Here is a 23387-nt window from a genome sequence, read left to right as displayed (position 1 = left end):
CACTGAAAGAGAGTGGGTTTAGATGTTTGGAGAAAATTCCCCCATGTGAGGCAGGTGAGGCCCTGGCACAGAGGCCTAGAGAAGCTGCCCCAGCCCTGGCAGTGTCAAGGGTTGGACAGGCTTGGAGCCATGTGGGATAGAGGAAGGCGACACTGCCCGTGGTCTGAAAGGTCCTTCCAACCCTATGATTCTACATCCATGCCCCGTGCAGGTGTTACTGAGCAGGCCGGACAGCACACCTGGGTCACGCCCTCAGAAAATGGGTTGAATCACGGTAACCCAGGATTGGTTAAAATCGGGTATAAGTAGAAGGCTTTTCCCCGAGAGGGTGGGGCTGGAACAGACTCCCCAGGGAAGTGGCCAGAGCACCAAACCTGACAAGGGCCCAAGAAGTGCCGGACAAAGCTCTTAGGCACCTAGCGGGACTCCTGTGGAGTGTCCTGTGCGGAGCCAGGAGCTGGACTCGACGATCGCTGCGGTGACCCCGCGCGCTCCCCTCACGACACCGACACCCGAGGGCGGGGCCGCGCCGGGGGCGGGGCGGCGGCGCGTGAGGGCGGCGGGAGGGCGGGGCCGGTACCGCCCCCGCGCCAACGGCCCCCGCGCCGCGCCCCGCCCGCCCCTCGCGCATGCGCAGCGAGCAGAGCCGCGCGCTGCCGCAGCCCGGCCCGGCCCGGCCGGCGCACGCGCGGTGCTGACGCGCGGCCGCGCGCCCCGCCCGGCGGGCACGCGCAGCGCGGGGAGGCGGCGGCGGCGCCCGGGCGCGGCGCGGCCGCGGGAGCGGGGGCGGGTTTATGGCGGCGGCTCTGTCCGCGCTCGCTGCCAGGCTCTCCCAGTCGGCCGCGGCCAGGTCCTACGGCGTCTTCTGCAAGGGGCTCACCAGGACCCTCCTCATCTTCTTCGACCTGGCCTGGAAGCTCCGCATCAACTTCCCCTACCTCTACATCGTCGCCTCCATGATGCTCAACGTGCGGCTGCAGGTGGGCGGGGGCGGCGGGGCCGGGGCGGGCTCGTGTCCCGGTGTCACCGGCCGGGCCCGGGGCGGTTCGCAGCCGCTACCCGAGTAACGGCGGAGCGCGGCCGGACGAGCGGCTGTCCCTGCCCGGGGCGGGGGCCGTGCCCTGCCCTGTGCCACCGGGCACCGTCCCGCGGCTTGTGCACGGATGGATCCCCGCAGCCTTGCTCTTGCCGGTGCCCCGCTGTGCTGCTTGCTCTGCGTGTCACAGCAAACGTGCCACTTTCCTGTTCCTTTTCCTAAGCCATAGTTGACTTAAATACTGGGAATAAATTGTGACTATGTGCACTTTGATAGCACGGTCCTAACACCTTGTAAGGAGCGAAGAAATAATTTTCCTTCATCATTTATTGGGGTTTTTTAAAAATCAAGAACAGTTACAGCACGGAAAATACAGACAGTTTTAAATACAAGTTTATTGCATGAAAAAGACGGTTCAGATTTAATTTGTATCTCTTCTGTTTTGAGCCTGTTTCTACAAAATGTGGAACTCTCTAACACAGCTTTGACCTGTTGTGGGGTTGAAGTTTCGTTGTTTTTGTGATGAAATGAGATTTGCTTTTAACTTAACTGGCAACAAAAGCAGGCTGTGCACTGTCACTACAAACAACTGTTCTAGCCAAGAATTGGACACTTTCTCCTCGTAAACATAGCTGTAATCAAAGTTTTGACATCTGGCCAGTAGCCAAGGGTTGAAAAACAAGTCTGGTGGGAGTTTGTTACTGGTAAAAGATAATTTGAAATGGGAAGAGACCAAAATGTGGCATCTTCTATTTTTGTTTTTGGGATTTGCCCACAGTTCTGAAGCCTGAAAATGAGCCAGATGGCCAGGAGTTGTACACGTAGCCTAGTAACCTTGGTAGCTGAAAAAGCCTTGTCTTTGCTCATTATCGGTGTTGAACAGAATGGTTCTCCTGGAACACCACCAGCTTGTCCTTTGTGCTACAGCTGACACCCGCTAACTGCTGGGGCAGCCAGTCTGACCAGTTCCCTCTGGGAAGCTGTTGATTTCCAGTGCTGTGTGTCTGATTTCAGCTTGCACTTCTGTTTACAGGAGGATTACTTTAATATTAACCTTTTATGTTAAGCCCCTAATCAATCCCAGCCTGCTTTTCTATTGGTTAAATGAAATGCTGCTGTTACACAGCAGATCCCTCTGGCTGCTCGTTTGCTGACTCACTTTCATGCCTGTCACCAAAAGAGAATTTGTAGCAGATTAAACTGAACTACAGAAGGGCAGCTGGTATTTGGGCGTACTTCCTACCCCTCTGGATGTGCTCAAGCAGCCTGTAGGGAGACTCGTCTGTTGGGACAACTGTTACTTTCTGTAGCTGGGTTATTCTTAATGTGAAAGATTTAAAATTATTTTTGGTTCAATACACTGGGAACCAGGAAACTGGGGTATCAGTGTATTAACTCCCTGCATTCTCTCTCTTTAGGTCCATATTGAGATCCATTGACTTGTGACTTGGTGTGCTGCTTCTGCTGTATGCTGCAACTACAGTCAGTCACACTTCAAATCCAGCCTGTTGAGAAGCAGCAAAGCTGTGCTCTAGGACTATGAAGAAAGAAGACTTTACCCAGAAACGAGTATGTGACAATGGCCCAGATGATCATAAGCCGGCAGCTCATCTGACACACATGCATTCCATGTTGGACAGTTCTCAAACTCATAGTAGCAGTTTACAAGAATTATGTAACACCAGGAATTGTTCTCTCTGTAATACCATACCTCTGTCTTCTGTTGGCAAGGAAATGCCTCTGAGTTTCAGTGAAACAGCAGGGATGAACTCAAGTGCAGCTGCTCCTTGGAAGGATTCATTTCATCTGCATTTTTCTTCTGGGCAAGACAGTCTCAATAGGGTTTCTCACTGCATTGGTGGCATTTCAGTGACAGGCTGGCTGGAAGAAGCTCGTAGCATTTCTGGAGACTTCAGCTCCTGCTGCCCAGGAGACAATTTTGTACGTTTTGCACAATTCTGTCTGGGAAATTTGCAGTATAATAAAAACCTGTGGCTTCTGGAATTAGAAATGAGCAGTAGCAAAGAGAATGATTTGCAGTTTGTATTTTTTAAAGCATTGGAGCTTGGTGGACTCCCTGATCCCTGTTCTAATTCAGTTCCCTCTCTGAACAACTCTGCTGCAGGACTCTCAAACAACCAGAAACCATGTTTTATTCTTTGTTGCTTAAACCTTGTATCTTCACAGCAAACACTTGGATATGAGCAACTGCTTTTGCATATACAATATGTGACTAGTAATTTTCACATTGCACAGCTAGTAATCTCTGTGCTAGCTTTTGCACTAGCAGATCTCTGGTATGCAGTAGTGAAGGTAAAAAAGTACTGAGATTTTAACACTATTTTTAATATTAGCAGCAAATAAGTGAGACAAGGTTACAGTTCAGGCTTTAGTGAGAATTAGATAGCAGAAGTAAAAACTATAGTTGTATAATTGCTAGTTAAACTGGCTCTTGGAATAATAGGGACTTTTTTTGGTAATGAATAGCTACATCTGAGTGTAAAGAACTTCATAATCTTCAGACTTTGGGACTTCTGCAGGTCTGGTGTTAACACTAACTACAACCCAATTTGATTAGAACAGATCCTTTGTTTTCTATAGAGTTTGTATTAGTGGAGTGTTCTGGCTACTATAATTTATACCCATTTCAAATGAAACTTGTTTCTTGTAGAATTGAATTCCTGCTCTGAATCCAACAGCAACTAACGTATCAGTCCTTAGAACACTTTGAACTGGAAAGCTGTTGGGAGGGTGGTCTTCAATACAGCATAATTCTCAGCAGCATCCCTTTCCAAGGATGGTACTGCTCGTAATTTAACAATACCTTGTGAGCTTTATTGTGCTACAATAGACACTGTAAACAACTTTGTAAACCAATTTTTTTTCCTTGATAAAGTGATTATTGCTGAAGTACAGTAATAACTTCTGGGTCTGTTGACTTTGGCACAGGCTTCTGACAACGAGGTTTGCCAAAGAACAGGGCAAGAAAGCTGGAATCCATAGAGCTGCTGGTGAATAGAATTTTGAGGAATAAGTTACTGTTGGCACTTCAGTGGAAGAACTCATTGTGCAGTAGGTCAAACTTTTGAACTCAATGTCCAAAATTCTCAGCAGGGGCATTGTTGTAGGTCAGGTTAGTGTGCTATAAAGGCTCGCGTGAAGAGGGAGGTATTGGTGTGTGGGTTAGGATGCATTTTCAGCTTCCCCTTGACTCTGACTTAAAAGTGAGGACTTAATGTGGAGTAAAGCCAAGGCAGTGATTCACACACTAGGTATCCTTTCTGCCAGCTGGTCTTGCCTTATCTTGGAAAGAGAGGAAATTATGTTGCATTTCGTTTGAACTGAACTTACCTGGAAAGCCAGCAGAATTTCCAGTGTGGTGGTTATTGGACTGTTAGCACACATGTGTAGAGAAGTCCTTGATTATGAAGATAAGATGCTGGTTATCAGTCTTAGGGAGAGAAGTGTTGAAGTTTTAAAATCTTGAATGCTGAAAATAAGATATATTAGTTTTTATGTTAAATGGTATGTTGCGTTTCATGATCCCCATTGGCTGATTCTTTCTTTTGGATGCTAAAAGAGATGAAAAGCCACTTACTTTAATTTAGAAAATAACTTTCCCTGGTGTGCATTTAAATGATTGTTTAACTTGTAGACCTTTGACCATGCAATTATCTGTCACAAAGTGACCAAAAGCCTCAAAATAATACTGGATTATGTATTTTAAGTAATTACCCTGACAGCAACAGTTCCCTCTTAGTCAAGCTATTCACTCTCATCTCCACTGCTGGAATTTATCAGCCTTGTGTGAGTGGTATTAACACAATTTAACATGTGGTGTTGCAGAGGTTCAAGATTCCTGAAGGGATGTGGATCTCACATCCCAGAACACCAGAAACAAAGACACTTCTCCAAATGTCTCTGGCTTGGAGTTAGTGTTAAGCTGCTGTCTGCCTGTATCTTGACCCGAAAAAACACTTGGCAGAGCTGAAGGCAGAGGAATGAAGGCAGGGAGGGGTTGAAGCCTGTTTAGGCTGGCTTGATTGCTAAAGACAACGTTGTGTAAGTCCATATTAATCTCTCTATGCAGCTCCATAGGTACAGCCATACCCTCCCTGTATGGTGAGCCTTACCTTAAGATGTGCATGAACACAGTCCTGCACCCAAAACGTGGGTGCTTGGACCTCCTGTACAAAGGATCAATTGGCACAGCTGTACCTGCAGTTGTTACTTGAGATCTTGTTTGTGCAGCTGACTGGTTTGGCCTGGAACATTCTCTGCTGTGTCTCATTTCGGATCTACATGTTTTGGGAACCATAGTTCTAGCAACTTGTAGGTGAGATTGTCAGGTTAATAGGCAAGAGGAGTAGCTAAAGGCATAAAAACATCAATCCAGTTTTTAATGCACCTTTTTTTTTCGTGGTGATTTCAAAGGGGGGGAAAATGAAACATTAGAGACACCACCAATAAACTCGAATTTAAATGTGTGTACAGCAGAGTGCCTTCTCCTTATTGACAAGCCTATGGAGGAGGAGATCTTGGAATATTGAACTGTGTTATGGATCACAGTCCAGCTAATACAGTCCTGTTTTAAGCAAAATCTTGTTTGAGTGTGTGGCCTTTCATCACTTATTACAGGATCACTTTAAATACAATATAACTAAGTGAAATTATGGATGTTTGTTGTGTATTACATGTATATTGAACATAAGATACAAAGAATACTTAAGTAAGTGGATTTAATCCATTTTAAGATAGTTCATGTAACTTGCCTTGAATTTTATTGCTTGAAACCTAAAAGGTAATTTTAACTTGAACATTCCTTCTGAAATTCAAATAAAGGATAGTTTGGTATGTTAAAATCTCATGTAATATACTGCACTTTAAACCTGGGGAGGCCATGGATTGAAATGCTGTTCTTGCACTAAGAGAACTGCCTGCCCTGACTGAGACAATGTTTAAATGGCTTTTCCTGTCTGCAGAGAGAATAAGGAACCTGAAGGATGGCATCCATCCTTTGAAAATATAGTTAAATCTAACACTATGGTTTAGGACGTTGTTCTCTTCTTACAGATGTTTTGATATTAACTCATCTCAAAAGATGGAAGGAGTCCTGGCCAAGAACCAGTTTGTGTGGAGTTTCATGGCCTCACTATGTCCAATGTGGAAAACTGAGTTAATGTGCTGTTAGGGCTGTCTCAGATGATTATTATAGTACAAAAAAATAACATTCTTAGTAGGGTAAGGGACCTTTATACTCAACCAGGAGTTGCCTTTGTATTTCTGTATTTTTGTCTCTCATCCTTCTCTAGAAAGAGGTTATTTCTAAGCAAAGTGTCAGGGTTCTGCTAAACAACTTGTGCTATATAAATTTTCATTCATTAGCGTCCAGATCCTCCCTGCACTACACAGCAAAGTTTTATTTCTGCCATTAGAACAGAAATAAGAAAATACTCAATATTTAGACAATTTCCTAGTAGTTACACTTGAGTGAAAATTTACTACATGGTGTACTGCTTTGAAAAGAAAATATACTTTTAAATGTGTGTGCACAGAGCTCTGCATGCAGATAAAGTGTTTTAGCACAGTATGATGTTGGGATGCTTATGCAAATGCTTATTTACTTTCTGATGTTGCAGTGCTAAATGCAGTAGAGATGGTGCTGTTACTTCTCCATGTGGTTTTAGCCAGTGCAATCTTAGCAATCGTGTGTCTGCATCATCCTGCACAGGGGACAGTTCTAGCTGTAGACATTTTTTAGCCTTTTGCTTTTTCAGTGTTGGATTTGGTTTTGCTGTTGTTTGAGGTTTGGTGGTTTGTTGTTTGTGGTTTATTTCTCTTTTTTTAAAAGTTATTATTAGGGCTACAAAGACAGCACTTTCTTAAATTTTGCCAAAGTTTGCTTCCTTTCTTCTTCTCTCTATCTTTGCCCCTTATAGGTATAAACATTTAATTTTTGGAAGAGGCAAGCCTGTATGTACTCTCCTAATATATAATCTCATTCACAGGTTGCTTCTTTTGTTTTCATGGCCTGGTCATGCATATAGTTCTCTCCCTGTAATTTCTCAGCATAAGCATATGCTGATATTTTGTTCCACCTCAGAAACACTGTCCTGTAATTAATTATGCACAACAAATTGACAGAAACCATGTAGAGATGTAAGACTCCATAATCTCTCATTAGGTTGTATGACAGGTGGTATAACTGACAGAGCAGTATGTAGTCAATGTGACATTTTTCTGCTTTTTTCCTCTACAAAACAGCTGCTTTAATTAAAATCCAATATATAATTTGATTATGTGATACCTCTGACAGCTGAGAATTGCAGCTAGAATTTGGGGCTTACAAAATACATTAAGATTAGAGCTTAGTGTAACTTTTCAAAAAAATTAAAGGGCACATTCACAGGAGTATTTTAAAACTTTTTTTTTCCCCCTAAGAATGCACAGAATAAAATGTGTTCTGCCACTTGTTTCTGTGATGCACAGCCAGTAACTGAGGGTGGGGGGAGAACCCTTTTTAGACTGTAGAGCCTCTAATCCTCAAGGAAGAGCTGTACTTGATAGAACTTTAAAATCAACCTATGAATATACTGATACTTATGATCAACTCATATTTAAATTACAAGGTCATAGATATCAATCTCCTGACAGTGTGAAAATGAGAATAAATACAGAACTCCTAGAATTATGCTATCCTTTACCAGCCTGCACTGGTAAAAGCAAATCCTATTGTATTTTGAAATTAATCCTCTACTGCATCCCAAAATCTCAGTCTTTTTGGAATTAGTGATACAAGATTCAGACTAAGATGGATATTTCATTGTTAAAAATAAAATAAATTTAAAAGCTAAAGCATTTTAGAAAAAGACCAGAAGGACTTCCACAAAGAAAATCTGCCTTGAAAAGGTCCATTTTATTTTCTTTGTATGATCTCTATATATGTATAGTCTGTTTTGCAAATTCCTTCCTTCTTCATGGAAGATTGCTATAAACTTGATAACAAAAGTGGTCAAAACCCAAACTTGCAAAAGTGTAAGTTTAATTTTATGTCAATTTTAGCTATTATCAAACATAATTCCTAAATGTAATTTACGCTTTTGTTCTTAAAAGTAGGGAAATTGAATATTTAGTGCCTGATTCATCACTTGAAATTGAGTGAAACCATTTCTTGAAAATGGGTTCTCCTACCTGATGGTGACTGATTTTCAAAGCTGATACTCAATACTTCCTGTAAACTGTGATGTCATCCCTGCAGAACAATTTTAGTCCATGGCCTTGGTCTTTGGCCCTATTTTTTTTAAATTATTATTTTTTATTGCAATGTGGGAGGTGAAGAAGGCTGGCACAAACCATTCATTTTTTTTGTTCCAGACAAATATGTTTACAACTTTGTATGTATTTTAAAAATGTATTGTGACACTTTTAACTTGGGAGAGAAGTTTCCATAGTAGACTTGAAATCTGAACTTTGGAATATCGGGAGTGCTCCCCAAGCTGCCAGAAGCTGTTGACTGTGAAGCTGCTCACTCACACCACAGGAGGGAGTTACACATCAGTCTTTGGAGTATTTTCAGTTATGGCATTGTTAGTACATCTTAGTACAGTGCATTTCAGTTTGCCTTGTCTTATGGATTGTCACTGCAAGTAGGTTAATGTACAAAATCAATACACAGCGGTAATGTATTGTAACTGTTTACAATTGAACTCAGAGTACCAATGGATGGGTTTTGTCAAGCTATTTAAAAACAGAAATAAAAATCTTTTTTAAAAGACAAGTGGTAGTTTTGATGCTTCTCATTCCAATTTTTCACTGTATAAATTGAACAGATGTACTTGAAGAAACTGTGTTTCTGACAATGTGAAGTCAGGCAGGGAGTGGTTTTTTCAGAGGTACAATTTGAGAGATGTGTGTTTACAGAAACCAAACAAATTAAAAACTTCCGTGAGAATAAAAGGGCTTAACGCTTATACCTGATCTTGGAAATCTGGTATTTGAACTTAAGGCTAGTTTAATGATGTTAGCCACAGTATTCGTTAATGTGCATTTTTACACACTTTTTTTTTTTAAGAAGCCTTAACAAGCCAGTTATTTTCAATGGAGTTCCAAGGTATTTCCTGACTAATTTGCTCCAGTCTTACAGCACAGCTTCATTTTAAAGGGGAAAGCAAACCATGGGAAATACATGTAATGGCCACAGCAACTCTTGCATCATCCAGCATAAACATTGCTGGTGCTTCTCTGCAGTTAAAATCACCATGATATCAACAGATGTGCCAGAGCTTTTGTTTTTTTTGCTGAATGAAATACTCCCATTAAAGGAGTAGAATAAACACTTATCCTCTGTTTAATGTTGAGCACTAAATGTATTAAAACAGAAGCCATTCACCCTTCAGAGATCTCTCTTTTGAGAGCTGCTATCAGGTGACTTTTTGATTCTGGACTCAAAAAACTTAGTTTTTTTTTTGGTCTGGAGTCCCTTGCTGCCACAAGTGATAGTTTTGAGGAAGAATGTTATTATTATGGGCTGTATTCTGAAAAGAACTGGTATTGGCAACCCTGAAGAAAAGGCTGATACTCCGAGTACAAAATTAATGTGTACTATTTTTCTTAATGATGAATGCTGAGATCATATTGTCCCTCAAAACAAGCATTCAAACAGAAAAAAAAAGAGAGGACAAAACTGAATACAATAAATATAATAAAGTTCTGTAAAGTTTTGGCATCTGGTTAGACCTCCATGGCTAAGAAAGTGCTATGAGTAGTCCCTCCACATCACTGTAGGTTCCCCATGGCTTTTTGTATGGCAGATCCTGAAACAGTAAATTGTAACCTTTGTCCACGATATTCCAGCCACCCACTATGACAGTGATGTGATACAGCCTTAATTACTCATATTGTCATCACTTTCAGATGGTTTATCAGTAGTTTTGCATGCATTTATATAATTGGGCATGATACCTGCAATGGGGAATATTAAGGAATTCTCAATGCTTTTGCAAATAAATTCAGAAATAGACATGCTGCTCTGTGCATATCCAAATCTCTTCCTATTAGGATCTGAAATGCTTTGAAGTCGGATTTAAGTTGGTGGCCTAAGACTTTGTGGTAGTCTCTTTGTTCATCTCATACTGTAAAATTCTGTAAGAGTAACTCATCTGAACAGGAGCCCAAATTTCCTCTCTGCAAAGCTGAGATTGCCAGAGGAACCTCTTACCAATTCACACTCATCACAACATTTATCTCTTCAGTATGTTTCTTGGCTCTTGCTTTTTCTGGCAGCTATTACAGCAACTTAAAATTTAAAAACCCAAAAACCTTAAACCAAACACAGGTATTAAAGATTCTGCTGAAGATATTCACATTTCTTAGATGATTTTTTAAAAGAGGTTGGAGTGCTTTATTTTACATTTAAAAAAAAAGTACTGGATGGGGATTTTGTTATCAAGAATTGTGGAATGTTTGTAAAGTGCACTTGCAGTCTTGAACGTTAGGAAGTGCTTTGTCTATTTGTTATCACAAGTATTTTTTAGACATATCAAAATACTCTTTTATTTATCTTTAACCTCGTAGTTCAAAGAAAAGAAAAAAAATAAACACATTTTGGAATTCTTTCAAGTATTATGTTTTGTTAAAAGTGCCCCCAAGGGCAAAGGACCAAAACCAACACAGACCTCTTGCTCACTGAACAAAAAGCCAGCAGCAATGACAAGCAGGATGTTTCTGATGCTCTTTGTTGTTTTTTTTTTTTTCTGGGGCTAGTGGCTGAAGCCCTTAATCACTTTAGCTGGAAGTTATTCACAAATAACCCTTCTGAGCTCAGTAATCCTGTCTTGCTTTGTATCATAAAAAAATCTTTTCTGCAGCAGGGATTCCTAAATCGCCTCTCAGACCTTAGCCTTGCATTCCAGTACTGCATGCTGACTGCAAGCACGTATGACCTGCTCCAGATCTACAACAGTTACAGCATTTCCAATTTCTGCCTCCTTCCATATAAAAGCATTTAAGAGTAAAACAAAAAGTATTTCATGATGTTGTATAGCACCTTCTTAAGGGTTCTCTTGTACCCCTTCAGGTGTTTCTCACTTTAAGTCAGGTTTGTAGATGCTGAATTTTCTATCACGCTGAAAATCAGAGACTAGCACAAAAACTTGTCAAAACAGAATGAAAATTCAAACCTTTTTTTGAAGTTGGACAGCCTTCTTTTATCTTCTGTTCCCTCTGCTTTCTGAGTGAGAACATCTGTACAGACGACAGCAGGTTTCAAGTCCCTCACTTTGATATACGGTGTATGTTCCCAACAATCTGTTGCTTAAAATAAAAGCTGTCTGGTCTGTGTTGTCACTGTCAATCATAATTTTCAGAGCTCTTCCTCACATTTTCTTTCTGGTTTATAATAATTCGTTTGCAGTTGATAGCTGTATCTTCTGCTTTCCTTCTTTTTAGCTAAACTATTTACTTGCCAGCGCTGGCAAGCAGAAGTTTGCAGAGACTTCCATCACTGGATATTTTGTTACAGTCAGTTCTTCAAGCTTTTTTTGCTACTCACTCCATTTACAGTTAATTCTAATATATTTCCATTAGGTATCCATAAGTAATTCTAGGTATTCCTGAATGGGTTTTTGAACAGTTTCTCTTTCAACCCATAGGAATTGATTTTTCTAAAGGCCCGTATTGAAACAACAGGTTTAATTCCATTTTGTATATGGCTATTGTTACTATACTTAGTTTAAAAGAATGATTTTATAAGTGAAAATATTTCTGGTCAATCTTTGTTATTCACAGGTGCCATGGTAAGATAATGTGATACACAAGATGACTCCTCTCAACCTAACATACAAACCTGAGAGGCAAGGAACAAACTCATGGAGAGAAAACCAGAAAGACCAAAGGATTAAAAAAGAGTGTTTTGAACATATTCTTGGTTTGATTTGATAGGGTATTTTGTCAGAAACATGGGATGAGAAGGCATGAATTAAAACTTGAGACAGGAAGCAACCTAGACATGATTTTCCTTTATAACAGAAATTGTCAAGTAGTTCAGATCACACAGGGAGGGTGGGGTTAACTAAGGACTGGAAATGGGCTCAGAGGAAATAAATAAAGCACAAATATTTTACAACTTTTTGTGAAAAAGGAAAACCACACTTCTACTATTATTCCCCTTGAAGTATTTCTGTTGTCCCTCCAGCCCCACATGCACCTTATCATAATGGTACATGGAGAAAGTAAGGTTAGGATTTTTTTGGTTTTGTTTTGGGCTTTTTTTTTTTTTTTTTGCATTTCAGAAAGTGTAATCAATAAGAAAAGAAATCTGATAGTGGGATTTATCTGTTTAAGTACCTTAGAGTGGTTTCAGTAGGACAAATCACAGCTCCAATCCTGTAATCCAATCACACAAGATCAGTACTGATGTCTAGCCCTGTTGACTTAATCAGAGCTCTGGAGCTGAGGATCTGCCTGCGTGAGCTGAGCTACAATGCCTGGACTTGGTTATTTATGGGAATATCATTAAATTTAGCCTGGGTTAAAAGTGCAGCCCTACACACAGCAGAGTCAATGTGAATCTTCCCAGCCATTCAAATTGAGACAATATCATGTTCTTGAAGGGCCTAGAAATTCATTGCATGCATTCCAAATACTGTACTCTATAGAACAGCCATCTCTAAGTGTATTATCTTGAAAAAAAGTGACAGAATTCACCATCTGACAACTATAATAATAATAAGTATGTAACATGATGTGTGTAATACATCACGTCTAAAGTTATAGCATATGAATGGTTTTCTAGGAGAAATCTCCTTGCAATTCCAGTTTATAAAATGGTAACATTTGCTACTTTGTTTGAATGATTAAATTGATAACAGCTTTAGATAGGACATTTTACATAGCTTTAAGCTCACTACTGCTTTTTAATCTTAGACATTCTCACTTGGAACTTCTCAAAGTAATTGTTAACAAGGTCATTAAAGCTTCATGAAAAGGATGTGTAACTTTTTTATTTCCTGGAGTACTGAATTCTTATTTTTTCCTTTCTCAGCTACACATTGTTCATTTGTGATATGCTGGGTCTTGTATTACTTTGCTTGATGTTGGTGCTAATATTTAATGTTTTTATCTATTACTGATCAAGAAAATATATTGGCATATCTTCTTGAAATGGCGACTTAATGAAGTCACATCAAAATTAATTAGAAAGTCCTTTCAAGAACTTAGGCCACTAGAAGAACTGGGTATATTTTCAGAGCACCTCTTCTTACCACAGTTTAAATAACAATAAATTATTTGTTCAAATTAATCTGACAAACACTGTTATTTTCTATAATTTCTTGTCACTGTAAGGAAGAATCCACAGTTATTTTGCCCAGTTATTCTAAACACTGTTATGACTGACACTTTTATTAGCAGATATTTATATATTTATAGTGTCTTCTTGCAATCTCCACTTAGAACAAAAGACAGCCCCATCAAGAGTAAATTCAATTATTCAGGGAGAATGTTAAATGATATCTCAAAAAGTTGCTGTTTTTATAACGGAAAAAAAGTACTACAGACGTGTTAAAAAACTGTTGATTGTTAGCAGAAGGGGAGGAGACATTGTTTTAATGAGGCAGACTCCAAACTCAAAGGTGGAGTTTGTGCCTAAACTTTTACTAAGGGGCTCTGTAAGGAAATGAAAGAATTCCCGTTACCCAAGTGACTGCTGGAATATGAGTGGACAAGCCTCTGTTCAAAACTAGCCTGAAACCAAGGCAGGATGTCCAACCAGCTTTGCAGCAGCACTCAGGGAGCCTTTTGCTCATCATGTTCCCAGCACACCTCTAATATTGTGATCTAGAGATAAAAGACCATTTCATTAACATAAAACATGAAACTGTAGTTTTCCTGACTGTGTGTAATAATTATCTATAAACACATATAAACATACACATGCATTAATATCTGCTTATTTAGATCAAGGATAAATTTCTGCTTAAGTGCTTTCCATAAATGATTAAAAGTGCAGTAGAAAGAATGGAAACACACCCCAAGTGTGTAGCTGTAGATGCTGCACTAAGCATGGTAAAAGCACACCTTTCTTTGCTGTTGTGTTATTCTGGAGTTAATACAGACCTTCCAAAATCCCACTGTGATAAAGATACTGCTTTACTCATTGCTGTTGCCTATGGAGAGCATTCTGGAGGAACATCTTTTATAGACTAGCACTTTAGATTTCTAAGAATACTGATTTATCTGCATTATCAGTTTCATAATCTAATAAAAATAATATTATCTCATTTATAATAGGTTCAAGGCAGCATTTCAATTTTTTTAATTGAAGAATATGAAGAATATATCTCTTTTTAACTTGTATCAGAATATTCCAGCTTTACTAAAACAAAATTAAAATGACATGTATAAAGGGAAAGCTTTGTACAAATTGTGTACAGGAAGTTCAAACCATTTCAGGAAAAAGTAGCAGCTAGAAAAAGAACTGCCAGGCAACTGTATTTTGTTTAGAGTAAATATGGAAATTCCACAGAAGCAATCAGAACACTGGAGATTGAAATATAAGAAACACAAAAAAATACTCCATGGAATGATTTAATGTATGGAGGAGATAACCACTATTGTCAACAAGATGACAAGGTTTTAACTGTGAATGAGACAATATTTAAGAACATAACTAGTACTTGGCAGTGTATTTATCTTGCAAATGTGATTAAGATGTTGAAAAAATTATCTGTTTGTTTTAATTGTAGTTATCTGCCATCTTGTTTTTCAGGTTTGGAGTCTTTCTTAACTGCTGAGCTCTGGAAAAGCCTCTCAGAGTAAAGAGCAAGGGCAGGATTTTGTTAGTCATGGGAATTTAGCTGTGCTCATTATCCATGTCCTACTGGATACCTCTTCCAGCAGGAATACCAGAATGCAGGCCTCAGCAGGCCAGGGGAAAGAACATCCTTGCAGGAAAGAATTCATTTGTTCTCAGCTGGGACAATAACTGAACTAAGTATCCCAGATTCTCATGTTTCTGAAGTGCCTCCATCAACAGCAGATTTCAAAGACTGCAATGGGAAAGTCTTTCAGGCATAACTGTACTGTTACTCCCTAATGCTTTCCATTTTTTCCCCACAAACATTAAAAGAATTGGAGAACATAGTCTATTTAAAAACCATGTTTTTTATCCAGTGTGAAAACATTGAGCAATCCACATTTACTTGAGCAGCTTTTGCATTAAAACTGCAGTAAAGTAAGTAACTTATTATAAAATATGCTTTAATGGTTCCATGATTTTGAAATAAAATTATTTGCTTTCAAAATGTAGCTCCACCATAATTGTTCAATTTTGGATATTTGGGGATTTCATATATTCTGCTGAATGGCACACCTGATTGATACAGACATCCTTAAGAGGAGAGCTTCCACCTGCAAATAAGATTTCTGCTATTTGAAAATATAACAAAACTTTTAAAGCTCCACATTAAAAGTAAACAAAAAATGTTTAATTTAATTACTTTGTAGGACATTCTTGTTTCTATTGTGTTTTGTACATTAAGTCAAATTTTTTTAATGTTACATTCCTTGTTTAGTCCAAAGCATGGCAATCTGCCATCCAGAGCTTTTAGTGATAAATTCTGCTATACAAAGCAGAAGTTTTTATATGTGAGGCCACTTCCTTCTGCTATTTTATCATCTTCCTGGTTTTGTCTGTTTTCAATAAATGCCTTTGTATTTTCACATCTTTTATATGCTTGTATACACAGACACTTTCCTCTGTATTAAAACTGATAGTTGCAAGTTGGTAAGGATAAAAAAGACAGACTGTTGACTTAAATTTCATTGCACTAACACACTAGATGAATGCTTTAATGTTACAGTATTAAAAGATCTTAAAATTGATACTAAAAGTATTTCCTGAATTTGGCAGTGGGGTGGAGAGGCAAGGATGATGTTTCATAATAAGGTTTTAAAATGGAAATAATCTCTGGATACAGCTACACTTTAGTACTACAGATTGGCACATGAAGGCTGGGCTCTCACAGTGAATTTGCATTATTTTAAAGCATCTCAAATTTAAATATATTGAAATTTTAAAATCTAAAAAGAAATTATTGTGGAGGCCAAACATTTCTCCTTTATCTGTCCTGAGGGACTGAATATTTCTGCCTGAGGAGAAAAATCTAAAAAAAGTCATCAGTAAAGAAAAGTCACAGAGACCCCTCTACACACCATGGAACCCAAACAATCTTGAGGGAAAGGAGAATTTGAATTTGAGGTGGTCAGAGGAGAAGGATGAGATCGAAGGGGAAAAGCTGAAGTTGCAATGCAGCAAACTGGAGGAAAGCTTCTGGAACTTACAAAAAAGAGAAGCTGTCCCTGCTGTCCCTGGCCATTTTAGCAGTCTGTCATGAATTCCCTTTTCCCACAAAAAAAATGTTACCAAGGATGTAAGCCACAAATCATCATGTACTAATCTTTTTATGAAGACCTTTTTCTGTTATTCTGCAGACCTATTGTTCTTTTACAATTATATTAATAGACTAAAAATAACAAGGACAGTTCTACTAGACATAAATTACAATTCTGTTTCTTAAGAATTATTATTTTATACTGTGCTGATTGAGATCACAGAAATCTTTTTCTGACCACAGACGTATAAGGTACCAAATTCATCCTTCCTGTAACTGTACTAAGGTAAATGGAGTTACATAAGGAATTAATTTGACCTGTCTCCTCCATTTCCTTGGAAAAATTATTTTTTTTAGCTCTTGCCAAGTTTCAACTTTGACTTTCCCTTGCTTAACATCTTCTTGTACCTAGAGACAGTTTTTCTTTAAGACTATGAAGAGAAATACAGCAGGGAAAAGACAATTAAGGTGAGGATCTTCTTTTTAAATTGAAAGTACACTTCAATAATGGTAAGAAAATGCCTAAACCTTTTTATTTGGTATAGATGTGTATGGAATTATTCTTACATCTATGAGGATATGAAAGGTATAAAACAGTACATATAACCATGAGAGGGTAAGGATTTAAGTAGTATTTTTCTGCCTAAGAGCCATGTGTTTATTTCTAACTGCAACAGCTGTAATAAATGGGGACCTTTCTTGGGTAGAGACCATAAGAATTTAAAATATTACACATCACCTTTTAACAATGAATCATCCCCTTTACCCTAGACTCAACAGGTATATTCAAAAGTAACCTATGAGAGAAGCTGAAAGCCTACTCTCAGCAGTATATAACTGCAATTTCATGATGCAATAAATTTAATTTTTGGATGGCAATGTGGCATGAAATTTGTACAAATTCAACCTGGCAGTACAAAGCCCAAAACCCTCAAAAACAAGGACTGGTGAGTGGTTTTCCCCCACAAAAAAAAAAATAATTTTTTTTTTTATTAGAGTTGATATCATCTGTCTTCCTGCTGCCAGGAAAAAGCCAGGAAAAAGCTTGGTCTGAACACTGTAACTCATAGTTCACTAGCCTTGAGAAAAATGCAATTACATGTTCATATTTAATCTTGATCAATTTATTACCACTAGATGATCTAGGATTGCACAGATGAGATATAACAAGCATGTAAGCCTGAATATAGGCTCAGCTTGACCTGGGCTAAGCATGAGGGATCAGAAAGTGAAATTAATGGAGAGTTTCTAGTGCAGAATAAGGTTCTAATTGTGCAGGGATATTGTCCCCTCAGACAAACTCACAACCCAGCAGCCTCCTTTCTTTCTTTCCACACCATCTGTGTGTCAGTCTACCAGTGCTGCAATTGTGCCAATGTAACTGTTCGTGGGTCCAGAGCATGAATTAAATCAATGGAGCAATTCTGGTTAAAAATGATTAGACTAGATAGAACCCTAAAAATCTGGATTGAGTGATTTGATTTACAGCATGGCTTCATGAACAGCTGCACAAACAGCTCAGAGGCCACAGTAAGTCAAAATCATTAGTTGCCAGTTCCTGCTCCTGTCTGAATTTATGGTTCCATGTTTATTAAACCCAGATTTGTGCACTGCTGAACTAGCCAGCAGCAAGATTTGAGCCAGCTCATGTGGAGATACGCCATTGCACTTCACTCACTGGTGAATCAACAAGAGCACCTGGTGTGACACTTCTAACTCTGTGTGTCATGAGCAAGTACAGCTTGTCACTTGGCTGCCACCTGTGCCAGGGGATGCCAACCCTGCTACACTGGGACTTGGCTGAGGAGGCTTCTTCAGGCAGGGAGAAGGAACCATGGGGGCTCCCATCCATCAGCTGCTGCCATGTGCATGCAGCCAGAGCAGGACTCATGCATGGTTTGAATGCTGCAGCTCCCACCGCAAGATGAATCAGGAATTTTAAATTCCCAGGCCTTGGTGAGACTGAAGAGTAGTATGTGAGAATACATCTAACCATGCCAAGCTGGAGTTAGCCAGCAGAGAAGAATTCAGACTGTGGCTACTTCTCAGGGTGGGAACAGTCTGGCCTTAATCAGCACACTCTCCTTTGAGAATTAATTTACATCAAGTTCTTTCACTTTCCTAAGATAAACTCTCTCAAGCTTCATACAAAATTCCATTCATGATCTGTTTCAGACCCTGTCCTTTGAATCCAAGTCCTCTTTTTCTGTCATTTTAGGCCCAGCTTTCATGCTAGAAAGCATCCTGCTTGTGTCTAGTACAGTGAATAATTAATACAGGTAGAACAAGTTCTAATGCAAAGTGTATTTCAGATCACAAGCATTACAGAGGTGGTGGACTGTTGGTCCTGAGGCTTGTGGTGGTCTGACCTGCCACCACCTTGGGACCACATTGGCCAAGGGGAATGTTGAAAGGATGGGCTTGATGGAGTAACTCAAAAAGAAAAGGGTTTAATGACAAAAATAACAAACAGGACAACCCCAACAGGAGTGCTCCAAAAACCAAGGTCCAGGCTGGATACAGAGCATATAAAAGACAGGCTGGGGTAGAGTCTGAGGGTGAAGGTGCAATGGGGAAAAATTATTAGGAATATGGAAAACACTGCACCAAATGATAACCACTCGGGGGAAGAAGTGGGGAACCTTCTAGAACCATAACCTTATATGAACAGAGCTATTACCATATAATTTCCCAAGAGTCAAAGCTGCTTGAATCATGCTCATCCTAAGTACAACACTGGTTAGGTTAACTACAGACCAGATGCCCACAGTCCCAAGCTGATGCCTTCAGGCAGCCCAACTTCCAGAGTGAAGCTTTGCAATTTTTGATGCATTCTGTTTTCCTCACTGGGACATTCTGGTGTTTTTTCCTCAATGACTCACAAGTGGCCCTATCAGTGTTACACAATGGAAACATGCACTGCCTTCCAAAACCAGTCATATTTGATGCTAGAAGTAGATAAAACTCATTTAGAAATCTTAAAAAACCACACACCCTCAAATGTGTCAAGAATAGGAATTGAACTGCAAATAAAATTCAGGATATGATTTCAAAGTTAATCTGAGAGAAACCCCTGCAAAATTCTTAGAAGAGAGATATCTTTATTCCTGGGGGTTTTGACTATTTTAATGGAACTAACTTCCTATCCATACAAAAAAGCACCATTCGAAAAAGATGTTTGACTTGCTAAGTTTTCGCTTTGATGTTCCCCAAAGCAATATAAAATACCTGCATGTAAAATTTTTTTGGCCTAAATGAAAGGTGCAAGCACTTCTGAAACCTTTGAGACAACCAGCAAACAGGATTTTCTACAAAAATGTTTTTCCAGCTGAGAAAAATATGATAAGTGTGACAACATAAACATTTTAAGAAACAATGCATGGCTAAAACCCATCTTCCAAGCAGAGGAAGTCAAAGAGTTTGCCTGAGGGGTTTAAGAATACCAGATTATTCAAGCACTGATAAATAAAAAAATTTAAAAAATAGGGAAAAAAAAGACATGCAATGGTCTAAGACTTTCCTGTATGGAAACTATTAAGCAATGTTTCTTTAAAAATAAAACCTGTTTGACTGTCTAGATTTGGAACAAAAGTATTCTTTAATTCAATGGCTGGGACACTGCACAACATCTGTATTGTTTAAGATGTATCTATATTTTTGGTGTATTTTTGGAGCCTTCCAACACTAAGGAGCATTATTCCATCTTCCTGTGGCTGATACTGACATCCAGTCTGATGGCCCTACAGTTACTTTATTTCTTTCTGAACTGAGAAAATTCAGAATTTTATTTCTTATACCTGAATACAATGCTACTATTCATGTATGAACATCCTCATAGCTTATCCTTTTGATTAGAAAGAAAAACTTTATTAAATCTATAGTCATAAAATTTTTATTTTCATTCACTGCTCTTGGAATCTGCTTCAAACTGAAACCCACAGAAATGGTTTAATATTGAATGAGCTTTATAGACCACAAAAATGTGATGTAAGGGTTTCAGTTGTCTTCACTGACTCTCTGTACAGGGACAAATGCCATAACAGATGTGCTTCTCAACCCTTAAAATGAAAAATGACATGATAAATTACTTCTTAGTGGAAACTGAATCAGAACAGTTACTGTGCTATCCAAAGATGGACAAAAAAAATAAAAAGACAAAGTATATTACTTGAAAATTCAGCAAGTAACCACATTTATGATTGAGGAATCAACCTTGCCAACAGCAGGTTTTGGAGAAAGCCCAATTCTCCACTAAAAATAATTTCAACAGACCTGCTATTAGACTATTATTTACATGAATGACAGACTATGAAGTTCTTCCAACAGAAGGTTAGACTTGTGGACATGAAACTGGCAAAACACACTGGTAGTAAAAATAGACCTAAGACTATAGAAGATACTGCAAGAAGGAAAAAAAAAATCAAGCAATCCTGAGAAAACTATTGATGGAAAGTCTCAATAGTACAAAGAAAAAATTAAAATTCACATGTACTTCAATGTACTAGATGCAACAAAATTATTCACATGAGCAGGAAATAATTTATTGGAGTTTGTCTTGGAATTTGCTGAGATTGTAACCTGTATTGCTTCCTAGCATCTTTGTTGGTAAGGAACTACCCTGTATTTAATGACAGCAGTGTTGGTACTGTTGAATTGCCAAAAACTAGGGAGGAGTTCTGCTATGGTACAACTGCTATAGTGATGATGCAGAACTGTGACTATAATCCTTTACTTGATTTTACACATTTTCAAGAAATCTACTCCTGACCTACTTAGGGTTACAGCCAGACAAGTTTTACTTTATACATAGGAAAATGAGGCAATAGGGTGAAAGGTTTGATCTTCAAAGTTTCTGTGACACCTGTCACCTACAGACTGAACAGCTATGTCCACTGAAGCACCTTGTACACAGAATTAACAGTTTTATGCTTAGAACACTTGTAGGATTAGGCTGATACAAAAGTAAGTCTTTTTATGATACACACAGCATGAATGAAAATGTTTTAAGGAATATCTGCAATCCTTTCAAAGATACATAGCATTGGAGAGAATACTATAATTTTTTTTTTTACTATAATCTTTTGTACTATGTCTCATTAATAAGTATTCTACTAAAGCAGGACTGGAAAGAACAGATTCTTCTTGAGAGGGCATTAAATAGCATATATTCCAGAGTTGCAACACAGTAAGCTATATATTCAGCAAAATATTGAAAATGTCCCTCTTCAAGTTAATAATGAAGGTATAATAAAGAACCTCATCCATATCTCATGAGTTTGGAATTGGATTTCACCAAGAAGTTTATATAAAATATAGCAACTGGTCACTTGTAACCAGGAAGGAAGGAAGGAAGGAAGGAAGGCTAACAGAAACAAGAACATAAAAGCATATACTTTATAAGAGGTGTAAAACAACATGAATGCATTCATGCAATGAAATGAAAGCAAAGAATCTGTGATTGATTATAAAATTAGAACTTTTCTCATGAACTAGACTCCCCACTAATGTAAATGAACAGTTTGCTCAGTGTGCAAAAATATTCAGAGCCCACTGTCAGTTCATCTTGCATTAAGATTTATTTTAAACCATCCTGTAATGGCAATTTATAGACATAATTTCAAAATAAATCTCTTACCAAGGTGATGCTTCTGTTTTATGTAACCATATCCTTTTTAAACTAACTTACTGAACCCATAACAATATTTAATCTCAAATATGAAACACAAAGAGGAGTATTTTAAAGGTTTATGATTTTTACATGAGGTAAAACACTTTCTCATCAGAGCAGCTGTCAGTCAAACCTCAGCTCTCAGAAAAATGGGCTGTAATAACCACTATTAGCACCAGTGTCAAGAGGTGAGTGCTCCTGACACAGCTTCCTAGATGGTGCTCTGTCCCATGCCAGCCTACAAAAGGAAAATGAAAACCACTATATTTTCCTGTTGGCTGACCCCTTCCTCCCACTGCTTCCTTTCTGAATAAAATTTTGACACGAATGGTTTTTAAAAAAAAGGGGAAGGAAGGAAGGAAGGAAGGAAGGAAGGAAGGAAGGAAGGAAGGAAGGAAGGAAGGAAGGAAGGAAGGAAGGAAGGAAGGAAGGAAGGAAGGAAGGAAGGAAGGAAGGAAGGAAGGAAGGAAGGAAAGATGTGGGCCAGAACACTTCTGCTTACCTTTACAGACTTTGGAGGCTGTTGACATCCCGACTCCCATGGTAGGTAACTCACTGAAGATTTTCACTGAAGACCAAAGAAATCCCAGAGATGCTCTGGCTCCTAGGGCAGTAAGGAGGAGAGTCCTTTTTGTTATCCACAGACGATGCTCACCAACACAAACCCCTGCACAGCCCATGAGGCGCAGTCCCATTTCTACACCAGGCTCTCCACCGCCCCTGTGGCAAGGGGAGCACCCAGCACCGGACCCAAAAACAAGGAACAAGCAAGACCAGCAGAAAACATGCAGAAACGTCAGAAGTCTCGGGTTCTTTTCCAGAGACTTCAACTCACCTCATCCCCCTGCACTACGCTGCTTCAGGCCAGCTCATCCCTCACCTTCCAGCCTCTTCCCGCTCTCCCCCGCTTCCCTCTATGACCGCCAAAGGAGTCTTTAGACCTCCACAAAACAGTCAGGGGCTCTGCAGACATTTTCTGCCTCTTGCAGACCCCAAAACACGACCCCAGCGGGCACCAACCCAAGCGACTCGGCCCAGGCTCCCCTCGCTCCCGACCGCCCGGGCGACCCCCGGCAGCCCCCGGGCAAGTGGCATGAGGGGCCTGGGCGCTGCGGGGCCGCGCCGTGCGGGACCTGCCGGGGAGAGAACACCGCACAGGGCGGGGGGAGGCTCCGCTCCGCTCCGCAGCGGGGCTCGGCCGGGGCGATGAGGGGACGGGCAGAGCAGCGCTGGCCGCGACCCTGCGGAGCGGGGGTGGTGGCGGAGGGGCCGGGCGGGGCCGCCTCCCCTCCGC

The 23387-nt window shown here is 39.6% G+C and overlaps 1 protein-coding gene and 2 long non-coding RNA genes across 4 annotated transcripts; 1 reads left to right on the top strand and 2 right to left on the bottom strand.

Annotated features, from left to right (window-relative positions):
- The first annotated feature begins 711 nt into the window (after positions 1–711).
- Positions 712–8813, top strand: LOC130259354 (small integral membrane protein 10-like protein 2A). Its single transcript, XM_056503581.1, has 2 exons — positions 712–980; positions 2455–8813. Exons 1-2 carry the CDS (start codon positions 795–797, stop codon positions 2473–2475), a joined length of 207 nt encoding a protein of 68 aa, XP_056359556.1. The 5' UTR covers positions 712–794; the 3' UTR covers positions 2476–8813.
- LOC130259355 (uncharacterized) lies at positions 1412–14443 on the bottom strand. Its single transcript, XR_008841620.1, has 2 exons — positions 4388–14443; positions 1412–3034 (listed from the first exon to the last, which is right to left on the bottom strand). It is a non-coding gene; the product is annotated as an uncharacterized LOC130259355 (long non-coding RNA).
- Positions 14444–19158: 4715 nt separating this feature from the next.
- LOC130259353 (uncharacterized) lies at positions 19159–23379 on the bottom strand. Of its 2 annotated transcripts, none has more exons than XR_008841618.1 (3): positions 22929–23379; positions 22596–22697; positions 19159–20483 (listed from the first exon to the last, which is right to left on the bottom strand). It is a non-coding gene; the product is annotated as an uncharacterized LOC130259353 (long non-coding RNA). The 2 variants fall into 2 exon arrangements; XR_008841619.1 differs by lacking the exon at positions 19159–20483 and adding an exon at positions 21524–22331.
- Positions 23380–23387: the final 8 nt, after the last annotated feature.

The sequence above is a fragment of the Oenanthe melanoleuca genome, chromosome 14 (genome assembly GCF_029582105.1).
Source record: "Oenanthe melanoleuca isolate GR-GAL-2019-014 chromosome 14, OMel1.0, whole genome shotgun sequence".
Lineage (NCBI taxonomy): Eukaryota > Metazoa > Chordata > Aves > Passeriformes > Muscicapidae > Oenanthe > Oenanthe melanoleuca.
Note: the sequence above shows the minus strand (reverse complement) of the source record. Positions and strands in the feature narration are given on the sequence as shown.

What these genes read in the sequence shown, in the direction of transcription:
- LOC130259354 (XM_056503581.1), top strand. Translation starts at nt 795, where the DNA reads ATGGCGGCGGCTCTGTCCGCGCTCGCTGCCAGGCTCTCCCAGTCGGCC. An exon ending in TGCTCAACGTGCGGCTGCAG is followed by an intron (nt 981 to 2,454) that starts GTGGGCGGGGGC and finishes CTCTCTCTTTAG; the next exon opens with GTCCATATTGAGATCCATTG.